The 13,106-nt window shown below is 46.7% G+C and overlaps 1 protein-coding gene across 1 annotated transcript in view; it reads right to left on the bottom strand.

Moving 5' to 3' along the window:
* Positions 1-13,106, bottom strand: part of MUC19 (mucin 19, oligomeric) — a 149,568-nt gene that overhangs the window by 47,166 nt on the left and 89,296 nt on the right. Inside the window, 8 exon segments of the mRNA XM_063115697.1 lie at positions 1,991-4,065; positions 4,312-5,919; positions 6,808-8,227; positions 8,360-8,874; positions 9,052-9,418; positions 9,572-9,757; positions 9,890-12,712; positions 12,773-13,102. Coding sequence (XP_062971767.1) covers positions 1,991-4,065; positions 4,312-5,919; positions 6,808-8,227; positions 8,360-8,874; positions 9,052-9,418; positions 9,572-9,757; positions 9,890-12,712; positions 12,773-13,102 — 9,324 coding nt within the window.

Genomic DNA, 13,106 nt, shown 5'->3' on the forward strand with positions numbered 1-13,106 from the left:
AAATCCCCTTGATTGTTCTCCAAATATGTTTTGAATCTTTCCATTTCTTTCCTTCTGCCACCACAGTTTATTCTAAACCATTGCCTCTTATCTTGACTCAGCAATAGCCTCCTAAACAAATCTCTCTGGCTTCCATTCTTACTTTACACAATCCTTCTGCACATTGCAGTCTTGCAGATCTTTTAAAAATATGAACCTAATCCTGTCACTCTTCTGTCTCACACCTTTTTGGTAGCCTCCCTTAGTTCTTAGGAGCAAGTCTAAAATGCTGAACTTATGCTGCGAGGTTCTGCACGATCAGGTCCCTCCCTATGTCTGCAGGCTTGTATTCTACCACTAACCAGCTTCTGAACTGGGCACCACTGGGCACCACTGGGCACCGAGCACCCTGGCCTCCTTCTATCTTAAACTCTCCAAGATCTTGTGACTTCCACTACAGCTCTCTTTCCATTTCCCTCTGTGCCCTACCCTCTGTATCTGACCAGTGCCTCTTCACTCTTTGGGATACCAGATAAAATGCCACTTTCTTAATACCCTACTCTTAGCATTTAATTGAAATTATGTTTATTCAGGTAGTTTTTTTCTTAGGGGCTAAATCCCCCAGTCAACAGGACCCCCTAAAAGCAGGATCCTTGTCAGATTTTTTCACCTCTGTACCCATACTTCTATTGGCTGGCGCATAGTTGGCAAATAAAAATAACTAAACAAATTATAACAAAATGGTAAAATTTGGGACACGCCTGTTATTATAGAACTTTTTAAACTTTGTCCTAATATATAGTCTGGTGTGGTAGCCTTTTATGTATCTGATTTTCTTTGAGAGGTTGAATTTGGTGTATCTGAGGCTCCATTGGGATTTCCCATCCAGGGACTCTATTTCTTTCTGCCCTCATTACACTTCCTGCCATAGAAGCGAGGACGGTGTAGCAGGCAAGGAATAGACACTGATGGCAGCCTCTGCTAACTAAACTTCTCCTTGACTTACTCATTGAAAATGTGGACAAAAATAACACCTGTCACATTGCTTGCTGTGAAAATTAATTACATGTTACATGACTTAGAACAGTGGCTGGCTGTCCAGTTAGTACTTAATATTTTTTTCTTACTTTGTCTTAACTTCTTCATTTAAGATTTATCACCTGATGGAATCACCACTGTGAAGACAGATCACTTCTAATTCTTCAACTATAGTCCTGAAGCACCAAATAATAATAATAATAAGGTCCTAAATACTAGATGATTTAGGTCTGATTTTCTGATTTCCTTACTAACCATACACTGATTCAAATTACTAGATTTGTCTAGTAAACCTTATGGTGAGTTGTAATCTAAGCCAATAACTTCCCTTCCCACTTGCCTGATTTTCCAGATGTGGTTAACCTGGTTGTGCTTTTGCCAGTTCCAGTCGTGGTTCCATATAGTTCTTCAGCTGTCAGCAGTTAAAGGAATATTTGATTATTATCTTAGTTCATTTTAGGAAAAATAATAAACTCACTGCCATTTAAGTAAATTTCAAATTTGGATGTTGATAAATCTTGATCATCTCTTAATAATTTCACTCAAAATTTATGTTCTTGGTTAAATTATTTAATCTTATTATCATAATTTGAGTCTCAGCCACACCTGTGTTGAACCGTGACCAGAGCACCCAGATGCACCTGCCTAATGGTTCCCAGCAATAGTGGTCTCTGAGTCTGGTACTGCGGTGGTGTTTCCCCTGCCTGCACCTGTGATAGCCCCCACTGACCTTCTGGTCGTATCAGGTTGAAAATTTTTAAAAGGAACACATTGAAAATATAAATTTATCAAGAAGTCTGAAGAGTCAAATTAAAACAATAATGTTCTAGAAAGCTCCCATCATTATTCACCAATTTGAGTTCTTAACACCCTATTTAATTGTGATAAACATACACAGATTCAAGTACTGAGAGTCTGACCAAACATTAAGTTAGCTACATCAAATGGTCTACATTTGGTTAGGTAGACTTGCCTTCAGATGCTAGAACTTCACTTCCTGGTTCTCCAATAGTTCTTCCTGGCCCAGCGGTTGTGCCACCTGATGGTCCAGTGGTCCCTGATCCTCCAGATGATGGCACAGTTGTCCCTGTCACTCCAACTAATTGTACAGTTGTCCCTGACACTCCAGCAGATGGTACAGTAATCCCTGATTCTTCAGCTGACAGTACAGTTGACCCTAATTCTACAACAGATGGTCTAGTTATTCCTGGTCCTTCAACAGATGATCCAGTTGTCCCTGTTTCTCCTACAGATGATCTAATTGTACCAGATCCTACAGAAAATAGTCCAGTTGTCACTGTCACTCGAGCTGATGGCTCAGTTGTTCCTGATTCCCTAGCTGATGGTGCAGTTGTCGTCCCTGATTCTATAATAGATAGTCCAGTTTTTCCTGTAGCTCGAACTGATGGTCCAGTAGAACCCATGATAACTGATGATTGTCCAGAAGTCTCTGTCACTCTGAATGATTGTCCAGAAGTCCCTGTCAGTCCTGACGATTGCCCAGAAGTCCCCATCACTCCAGCTGATAGTCCAGATGTTCCTGTTACTCCCAATGATTGTCCAGTAGTACTAGTTACTCCAGCTGACAATCCAGATGTCTCTGACACTACAGCTGAAGGTCTAAATGTCCCTGTCACACCTGAAGATTGTCCAGAAGTCCTTGTCACTCCAGCTGATGGTACAGATGTCCGTGATACTATGGCTGAAGTTATGAATGTCCCTGTTACTCTTGATGATTGCTCAGAAGTTCCTGTTACTTCGGCTGATGATCTGGATGTCCCTGTCAAACCTGATGATAGTCCTGATGAACCTGTCACTCCAGCTGATAATCCAAATGTCCCTGTCACATCACCTGATTGTCCTGACGTCCCTAACACTACAGCTGGTGGTCTAGTTGTCCCTGACATTCCTGCAAATGGTCCAGTTGTCCCTGAAACTTCAGCTGATAATACAGCTGACCCTGTCACTTCTGATAATTTAGCAGTAGTCCCTGTCACTCCAACTGATAGTCCAGATGTCACTGACACCACAGCTGATGGTCCAGAAGTCCCAGTCACTCTTGATGTCTGTTCAGTGTTCCTTGTCACTCTAGTTGATAATGCAGAAGTCTCTGTCACTCCAGCTAAGGGTATGGATGTCCCTTTCACTCTGGATGATTGACCAGAAGTCCTTGCAAACTCATCTGATGGTCCAGATGTTCCTGACAATACAGGTGATGATCCCGTTCTCCCAGTCACTTCCAATAATTGCTCAGTACTCCCTATGACTCCAACTGAGAGTTCAGAAGTACCAATCACTCCAGCTGATAGTCCTAATTTTCCTGTCACTGCCGAAGATTTTCCAAAAGTCCCTGTCACTTCAGCTGAAAGTGCAGATGTCCCTGCCAGTCCAGCTGATGGTCCCAATGTCCCTGATGTTCCAGCTGATGATTCACTTGTCTCTGTCTCTTCTGAAAATTGCCCAGTAGTACCTGTCACTCCAACTAGTGGTCCAGATGTCTGTGTTACTCCAGTTGATGGTCGTGATTTTCCTGTCACTGCTGATGAATGTCCATAATTCCCTGTCACTTCAGCTGATGATGCAGATGTCTCTGATATAGCTGATGGTCTGCTCGTCCTTGTCATTTCTGATAATTGTACAGTAGACCCTGTGACTCCAACTGAGAGTCCAGATCTCCCAGTCACTCCAGCCGATGGTCCAGATTTCCCTGTCACTACTGATTTTGCAGAAGTTGCTGTGACTCCAGCTGATGATCCAAATGTCACTGTGATTCCTGATAATTGTCCAGAAGTTTCTGTCACTCTAGCTGTTGGCCCAGATGTCCCCAACACAACAGATGGTCCACTTGTGTCTGTCACTATTGATGATTGTCCTGATGTCCCTGTTACTCCTGATTGTCCAGTAGTCCCTGTCACTCCAGTTGATAGTACAGATATACCTGTCACTTCATCTGGAGGTCCAAATGTCCCTGACACTACAGATGAAATTCCAGATGTCCCTGTTACTCCTGATGATTGAGCAGAAGACCCTGTCACTCTAGCTGATGGTCTAGATGTCCCTGACACTCCAGCTGATGATCCACTTGTGTCCACTATTGATGATTGTCCAGTAGTTCCTACGACTTCAACTGATACTCTGGAAGTTCTTGCCACTTCAGCTGATAGTACAGATGTCCCTGTCATGCCTGATGATGGTCCATATGACCCTGTCATTTCAGATAATGGTCTAGTTGTCCCTGACACTCCACTTAATGGTCCAGAAGCCCTTGGTACTTCAGATAATGATGCAGTTGACCCTGTCACTTCTGAAAATTGTATAGTAGTCCCTGTCACTCCAACTGAGAGTCCAGATATCCCTGTCATTCCAGCTGATGGTACAGAAACACCTGACACACCTGATGATTGTGCAGAAGATCCTGTCACTGTATCTGATGGTCCAGATGTCCTTGACACTACAGCTGAAGGTACAGATGTCCCTATCACTCCTGATGATAGTGCAGATATCCCTGTCACTTCAGCTAACGTTCCTGATGATCTTGACAGTCCTGGTGATCGTACAGTTGTCCCTCTCACTCCTGATGATTGTTCAGTTGTATCTAAAACTTCACTTGATGGTCCTAATGTCCCTGACACTTGAGTTGATGGTCCAACAATCCCTGTCACTCCTGATGATTGCCCAGTAGTCCCTGTCACTCCACCTGATAGTATATATGTGCCTGTCACTGCAGCCAAATGTCCAGATGTCTCTGACACTCCAGCTAAAGGTCCAGAAGTCCCTGTCACTCCAGCTAAAGGTGAAGATGTCCCTGTCACTCCAGCCGATGATCCAGAAACCCCTGACACTCCTGATGATTGTGCAGAAGATTCTGTCACTGTAGCTGATGGTCCAGATGTCCCTGACACTCCAGCTGGTGGTACAGATGTTGCTGTCACTCCTGATGATTTTACAGTAGTCTCTGTCACTCCAGCTGACAGAGCAGATGTCACGCCTGTCACTCCTGATGATGGTCCAGGGGTCCCTGTCACACCAGTCGATAGTCCAGTAGTTCCTTTCCCTCTAGCTGATAGTCTAGATGTCCCCGTCACTCCAGCTGCAAGTTCAGATATCCCTGATTCCCCTGACGATTGTTCAGAATTCTGAGTCACTCCAGCTGATAGCCCAGATGTTCCTGACACTCTAGGTGATGATCCAGATGTCTCTATCACTCTTGTTGATTGTCCAGTAGCCCCTGACGTTTCTGATGTTTGTCCAGCTGAAGGTCCAAATGTCCATGTCACTCCAGATGGTGGTCCAGATGTCCCTGTAACTCCTGATGATTGTCCAGAAGATTCTGTCACTCTAGCAGTTGGCTGAGATGTCCCTAGCCCACCAGTTGAGAGTTCAGATGTCCCTGTCACACCTGATGATAGTCCTGATGTCCCTCTTACTCTTGATGATTTTTCAGTAGGCCCTGTCACTCCAGCTGATAGCATAGATGTACCTGTCACTTCTTCTGCAGGTCCAAATGTCCCTGACACTACAGCTGAAGTTCCAGATGTCCCTGTTACTCCTGATGATTGTCCAGAGGTCCTACTCACTCTAGCTGATGGTCCAGATGTCCCCGACACTCCAGTTGATGATCCCCTTGTCCCTGTCATTATTGATGATTGTCCCGTAGTCCTTGTCACTTCAACTGATAGTTCAGAAGATCCCGTCACTGCTCCTGATGTTCCTGATGTCCCTGTCACTGCAGCTGATGGAACAGATGTCTCTAACACTCCAGCTGATGGTACAGAAGTCCTTGTCACTCCTGATGATTGTGCAGTGCTCCTTGTAACTCGAGCTGATAATGCAGAAGTCCCTGTCACTCTTGCTGAAGGTTTATATGTCCCTGACACTCCAACTGATTGTCCAGTTGTCCTTGTCAATCTTGATGATTGACCAGGTGTCCTTGTCGATGGTCCAGATATATGTGAAACTCCAGCTGAAAATCTACTTGTTTCTGTCACTTGTGCTGATTGTCCAGTACTCCTGGTCTCTCCAGCTGATGGTCGTGATGTCTCTGACATTCCAGGTGATGATCGCGTTGTCCTTATCACTGATGATGACTGTCCAGTAGTCCCTGACACTCCTGAAGTTTGTCCAACTGGTGGTCCTGATGTCCTTGTCACACCTGATGATGTTACTGATGTCCTTGTCACTCCAGCCGGTAATCTAAATGTCCCTGTCACTTCATCTGATGGTCCTGAAGTCCCTGACACTCCAGCTGATGGTCCAGTTTTCCCTGACAATTCTGATAATTGTACAGTGGACCCTGTCACTCCATCTGATAGCAGAGATGTCCGTATCACTCCAGCCGATGATAGAGAAACCCCTGACACTCCTGATGATTGTGCAGAAGATTCTGTCACTGTAGCTGATGGTCCAGATGTCCCTGACACTCCAGCTGGTGGTACAGATGTTGCTGTCACTCCTGATGATTGTACAGTAGTCTCTGCCACTCCAGCTGACAGAGCAGATGTCACGCCTGTCACTCCTGATGATGGTCCAGGGGTAACTGTCACACCAGATGATAGTCCAGTAGATCCTTTCCCTCTAGCTGATAGTCTAGATGTCCCCGTCACTCCAGCTGCAAGTTCAGATATCCCTGATTCCCCTGACGATTGTTCAGAATTCTGAGTCACTCCAGCTGATAGCCCAGATGTTCCTGACACTCTAGGTGATGATCCAGATGTCTCTATCACTCTTGTTGATTGTCCAGTAGCCCCTGACGTTTCTGATGTTTGTCCAGCTGAAGGTCCAAATGTCCATGTCACCTCAGCTGGTGTTCCAGATGTCCCTGTAACTCCTGATGATTGTCCAGAAGATTCTGTCACTCTAGCAGTTGGCTGAGATGTCCCTAGCCCACCAGCTGAGAGTTCAGATGTCCCTGTCACACCTGATGATAGTCCTGATGTCCCTCTTACTCTTGATGATTTTTCAGTAGTCCCTGTCACTCCAGCTGATAGCATAGATGTACCTGTCACTTCTTCTGCAGGTCCAAATGTCCCTGACACTACAGCTGAAGTTCCAGATGTCCCTGTTACTCCTGATGATTGTCCAGAGGTCCTACTCACTCTAGCTGATGGTCCAGATGTCCCTGACACTCCAGTTGATGATCCCCTTGTCCCTGTCATTATTGATGATTGTCCCGTAGTCCTTGTCACTTCAACTGATAGTTCAGAAGGTCCCGTCACTGCTCCTGATGTTCCTGATGTCTCTGTCACTGCAGCTGATGGAACAGATGTCTCTGACACTCCAGCTGATGGTACAGAAGTCCTTGTCACTCCTGATGATTGTGCAGTGCTCCTTGTAACTCGAGCTGATAATGCAGAAGTCCCTGTCACTCTTGCTGAAGGTTTATATGTCCCTGACACTCCAACTGATTGTCCAGTTGTCCTTGTCAATCTTGATGATTGACCAGGTGTCCTTGTCGATGGTCCAGATATATGTGAAACTCCAGCTGAAAATCTACTTGTTTCTGTCACTTGTGCTGATTGTCCAGTACTCCTGGTCTCTCCAGCTGATGGTCGTGATGTCTCTGACATTCCAGGTGATGATCGCGTTGTCCTTATCACTGATGATGACTGTCCAGTAGTCCCTGACACTCCTGAAGTTTGTCCAACTGGTGGTCCTGATGTCCTTGTCACACCTGATGATGTTACTGATGTCCTTGTCACTCCAGCCGGTAATCTAAATGTCCCTGTCACTTCATCTGATGGTCCTGAAGTCCCTGACACTCCAGCTGATGGTCCAGTTTTCCCTGACAATTCTGATAATTGTACAGTGGACCCTGTCACTCCATCTGATAGCAGAGATGTCCGTATCACTCCAGCCGATGATAGAGAAACCCCTGACACTCCTGATGATTGTGCAGAAGATTCAGTCACTGTAGCTGATGGTCCAGATGTCCCTGACACTCCAGCTGGTGGTACAGATGTTGCTGTCACTCCTGATGATTGTACAGTAGTCTCTGCCACTCCAGCTGACAGAGCAGATGTCGCACCTGTCACTCCTGATGATGGTCCAGGGGTCCCTGTCACACCAGATGATAGTCCAGGAGTTCCTTTCCCTCTAGCTGATAGTCTAGATGTCCCCGTCACTCCAGCTGCAAGTTCAGATATCCCTGATTCCCCTGACGATTGTTCAGAATTCTGAGTCACTCCAGCTGATAGCCCAGATGTTCCTGACACTCTAGGTGATGATCCAGATGTCTCTATCACTCTTGATGATTGTCCAGTAACCCCTGACACTTCTGATGTTTGTCCAGCTGAAGATCCAAATGTCCATGTCAATCCACCTGGTGGTCCAGATGTCCCTGTACCTCCTGATGATTGTCCAGAAGTTTCTGTCACTCTAGCAGTTGGCCCAGATGTTCGTAGCACACCAGCTGAGAGTTCAGATGTACCTGTGACACCGGATGATGGTCCTGATGTCATTGCTACTACTGAGGATTGTCCAGAAGTCCTTGTCACTGCAGCTGATAATACAGATATACCTGTCACCTCAGCTGAAGGTCCAAATTTCCCTGACACTACATCTGAAGTTGCAGATGTCCCTGTTACCACTGATGATTGTCCAGAGGTCCTACTCACTCTAGTTGATGTTCCAGAAACCCCTGACACTCCTGATGATTGTGCAGAAGATTCAGTCACTGTAGCTGATGGTCCAGATGTCCCTGACACTCCAGCTGGTGGTACAGATGTTGCTGTCACTCCTGATGATTTTACAGTAGTCTCTGTCACTCCAGCTGACAGAGCAGATATCACGCCTGTCCCTCCTGATGATGGTCCAGGAGTCCCTGTCACACCAGATGATAGTCCAGTAGTTCCTTTCCCTCTAGCTGATAGTCTAGATGTCCCCGTCACTCCAGCTGCAAGTTCAGATATCCCTGATTCCCCTGACGATTGATCAGAATTCTGAGTCACTCCAGCTGATAGCCCAGATGTTCCTGACACTCTAGGTGATGATCCAGATGTCTCTATCACTCTTGTTGATTGTCCAGTAGCCCCTGACGTTTCTGATGTTTGTCCAGCTGAAGGTCCAAATGTCCATGTCAGTCCAGCTGGTGGTCCAGATGTCCCTGTAACTCCTGATGATTGTCCAGAAGATTCTGTCACTCTAGCAGTTGGCTGAGATGTCCCTAGCCCACCAGGTGAGAGTTCAGATGTCCCTGTCACACCTGATGATAGTCCTGATGTCCCTCTTACTCTTGATGATTTTTCAGTAGTCCCTGTCACTCCAGCTGATAGTATAGATGTACCTGTCACTTCTTCTGCAGGTCCAAATGTCCCTGACACTACAGCTGAAGTTCCAGATGTCCCTGTTACTCCTGATGATTGTCCAGAGGTCCTACTCACTCTAGCTGATGGTCCAGAAACGCCTGACACTCCTGATGATTGTGCAGAAGATTCTGTCACTGTAGCTGATGGTCCAGATGTCCCTGACACTCCAGCTGGTGGTACAGATGTTGCTGTCACTCCTGATGATTGTACAGTAGTCTCTGTCATTCCAGCTGACAGAGCAGATGTCGCACCTGTCACTCCTGATGATGGTCCAGGGGTCCCTGTCACACCAGATGATAGTCCAGGAGTTCCTTTCCCTCTAGCTGATAGTCTAGATGTCCCCGTCACTCCAGCTGCAAGTTCAGATATCCCTGATTCCCCTGACGATTGTTCAGAATTCTGAGTCACTCCAGCTGATAGCCCAGATGTTCCTGACACTCTAGGTGATGATCCAGATGTCTCTATCACTCTTGATGATTGTCCAGTAACCCCTGACACTTCTGATGTTTGTCCAGCTGAAGATCCAAATGTCCATGTCAATCCACCTGGTGGTCCAGATGTCCCTGTACCTCCTGATGATTGTCCAGAAGTTCCTGTCACTCTAGCTGATGGTCCAGAAACGCCTGACACTCCTGATGATTGTGCAGAAGATTCTGTCACTGTAGCTGATGGTCCAGATGTCCCTGATACTCCAGCTGGTGGTACAGATGTTGCTGTCACTCCTGATGATTGTACAGTAGTCTCTGTCATTCCAGCTGACAGAGCAGATGTCACGCCTGTCCCTCCTGATGATGGTCCAGGGGTCCCTGTCACACCAGATGATAGCCCAGTAGTTCCTTTCCCTCTAGCTGATAGTGTAGATATCCCCGTCATTCCAGCTGCAAGTTCAGATATCCCTGATTCCCCTGACGATTGATCCGAATTCTGAGTCACTCCAGCTGATAGCCCAGATGTTCCTGACACTCTAGGTGATGATCCAGATGTCTCTATCACTCTTGTTGATTGTCCAGTAGCCCCTGACGTTTCTGATGTTTGTCCAGCTGAAGGTCCAAATGTCCATGTCACTCCAGCTGGTGGTCCAGATGTCCCTGTAACTCCTGATGATTGTCCAGAAGTTTCTGTCACTCTAGCAGTTGGCTGAGATGTCCCTAGCCCACCAGTTGAGAGTTCAGATGTCCCTGTCACACCTGATGATAGTCCTGATGTCCCTCTTACTCTTGATGATTTTTCAGTAGTCCCTGTCTCTCCAGCTGATAGTATAGATGTACCTGTCACCTCAGCTGAAGGTCCAAATGTCCCTGACACTACATCTGAAGTTGCAGATGTCCCTGTTACCACTGATGATTGTCCAGAGGTCCTACTCACTCTAGTTGATGTTCCAGAAACCCCTGACACTCCTGATGATTGTGCAGAAGATTCAGTCACTGTAGCTGATGGTCCAGATGTCCCTGACACTCCAGCTGGTGGTACAGATGTTGCTGTCACTCCTGATGATTGTACAGTAGTCTCTGTCATTCCAGCTGACAGAGCAGATGTCGCACCTGTCACTCCTGATGATGGTCCAGGGGTCCCTGTCACACCAGATGATAGTCCAGGAGTTCCTTTCCCTCTAGCTGATAGTCTAGATGTCCCCGTCACTCCAGCTGCAAGTTCAGATATCCCTGATTCCCCTGACGATTGTTCAGAATTCTGAGTCATTCCAGCTGATAGCCCAGATGTTCCTGACACTCTAGGTGATGATCCAGATGTCTCTATCACTCTTGATGATTGTCCAGTAACCCCTGACACTTCTGATGCTTGTCCAGCTGAAGATCCAAATGTCCATGTCAATCCACCTGGTGGTCCAGATGTCCCTGTACCTCCTGATGATTGTCCAGAAGTTTCTGTCACTCTAGCAGTTGGCCCAGATGTTCGTAGCACACCAGCTGAGAGTTCAGATGTACCTGTGACACCGGATGATGGTCCTGATGTCATTGCTACTACTGAGGATTGTCCAGAAGTCCTTGTCACTGCAGCTGATAATACAGATATACCTGTCACCTCAGCTGAAGGTCCAAATGTCCCTGACACTACATCTGAAGTTGCAGATGTCCCTGTTACCAGTGATGATTGTCCAGAGGTCCTATTCACTCTAGTTGATGTTCCAGAAACCCCTGACACTCCCGATGATTGTGCAGAAGATTCAGTCACTGTAGCTGATGGTCCAGATGTCCCTGACACTCCAGCTGGTGGTACAGATGTTGCTGTCACTCCTGATGATTTTACAGTAGTCTCTGTCACTCCAGCTGACAGAGCAGATATCACGCCTGTCCCTCCTGATGATGGTCCAGGAGTCCCTGTCACACCAGATGATAGTCCAGTAGTTCCTTTCCCTCTAGCTGATAGTCTAGATGTCCCCGTCACTCCAGCTGCAAGTTCAGATATCCCTGATTCCCCTGACGATTGTTCAGAATTCTGAGTCACTCCAGCTGATAGCCCAAATGTTCCTGACACTCTAGGTGATGATCCAGATGTCTCTATCACTCTTGTTGATTGTCCAGTAGCCCCTGACGTTTCTGATGTTTGTCCAGCTGAAGGTCCAAATGTCCATGTCACTCCAGATGGTGGTCCAGATGTCCCTGTAACTCCTGATGATTGTCCAGAAGTTTCTGTCACTCTAGCAGTTGACTGAGATGTCCCTAGCCCACCAGTTGAGAGTTCAGATGTCCCTGTCACACCTGATGATAGTCCTGATGTCCCTCTTACTCTTGATGATTTTTCAGTAGTCCCTGTCACTCCAGCTGATAGTATAGATGTACCTGTCACTTCTTCTGCAGGTCCAAATGTCCCTGACACTACAGCTGAAGTTCCAGATGTCCCTGTTACTCCTGATGATTGTCCAGAGGTCCTACTCACTCTAGCTGATGGTCCAGAAACGCCTGACACTCCTGATGATTGTGCAGAAGATTCTGTCACTGTAGCTGATGGTCCAGATGTCCCTGATACTCCAGCTGGTGGTACAGATGTTGCTGTCACTCCTGCTGATTGTACAGTAGTCTCTGTCATTCCAGCTGACAGAGCAGATGTCACGCCTGTCCCTCCTGATGATGGTCCAGGGGTCCCTGTCACACCAGATGATAGCCCAGTAGTTCCTTTCCCTCTAGCTGATAGTGTAGATATCCCCGTCATTCCAGCTGCAAGTTCAGATATCCCTGATTCCCCTGACGATTGATCCGAATTCTGAGTCACTCCAGCTGATAGCCCAGATGTTCCTGACACTCTAGGTGATGATCCAGATGTCTCTATCACTCTTGTTGATTGTCCAGTAGCCCCTGACGTTTCTGATGTTTGTCCAGCTGAAGGTCCAAATGTCCATGTCACTCCAGCTGGTGGTCCAGATGTCCCTGTAACTCCTGATGATTGTCCAGAAGTTTCTGTCACTCTAGCAGTTGGCTGAGATGTCCCTAGCCCACCAGTTGAGAGTTCAGATGTCCCTGTCACACCTGATGATAGTCCTGATGTCCCTCTTACTCTTGATGATTTTTCAGTAGTCCCTGTCTCTCCAGCTGATAGTATAGATGTACCTGTCACTTCTTCTGCAGGTCCAAATGTCCCTGACACTACAGCTGAAGTTCCAGATGTCCCTGTTACTCCTGATGATTGTCCAGAGGTCCCACTCACTCTAGCTGATGGTTCAGAAACGCCTGACACTCCTGATGATTGTGCAGAAGATTCTGTCACTGTAGCTGATGGTCCAGATGTCCCTGACACTCCAGCTAGTGGTACAGATGTTGCTGTCACTCCTGA

Source organism: Cynocephalus volans, chromosome 12 (genome assembly GCF_027409185.1).
Source record: "Cynocephalus volans isolate mCynVol1 chromosome 12, mCynVol1.pri, whole genome shotgun sequence".
Taxonomy (NCBI): Eukaryota; Metazoa; Chordata; class Mammalia; order Dermoptera; family Cynocephalidae; genus Cynocephalus; species Cynocephalus volans.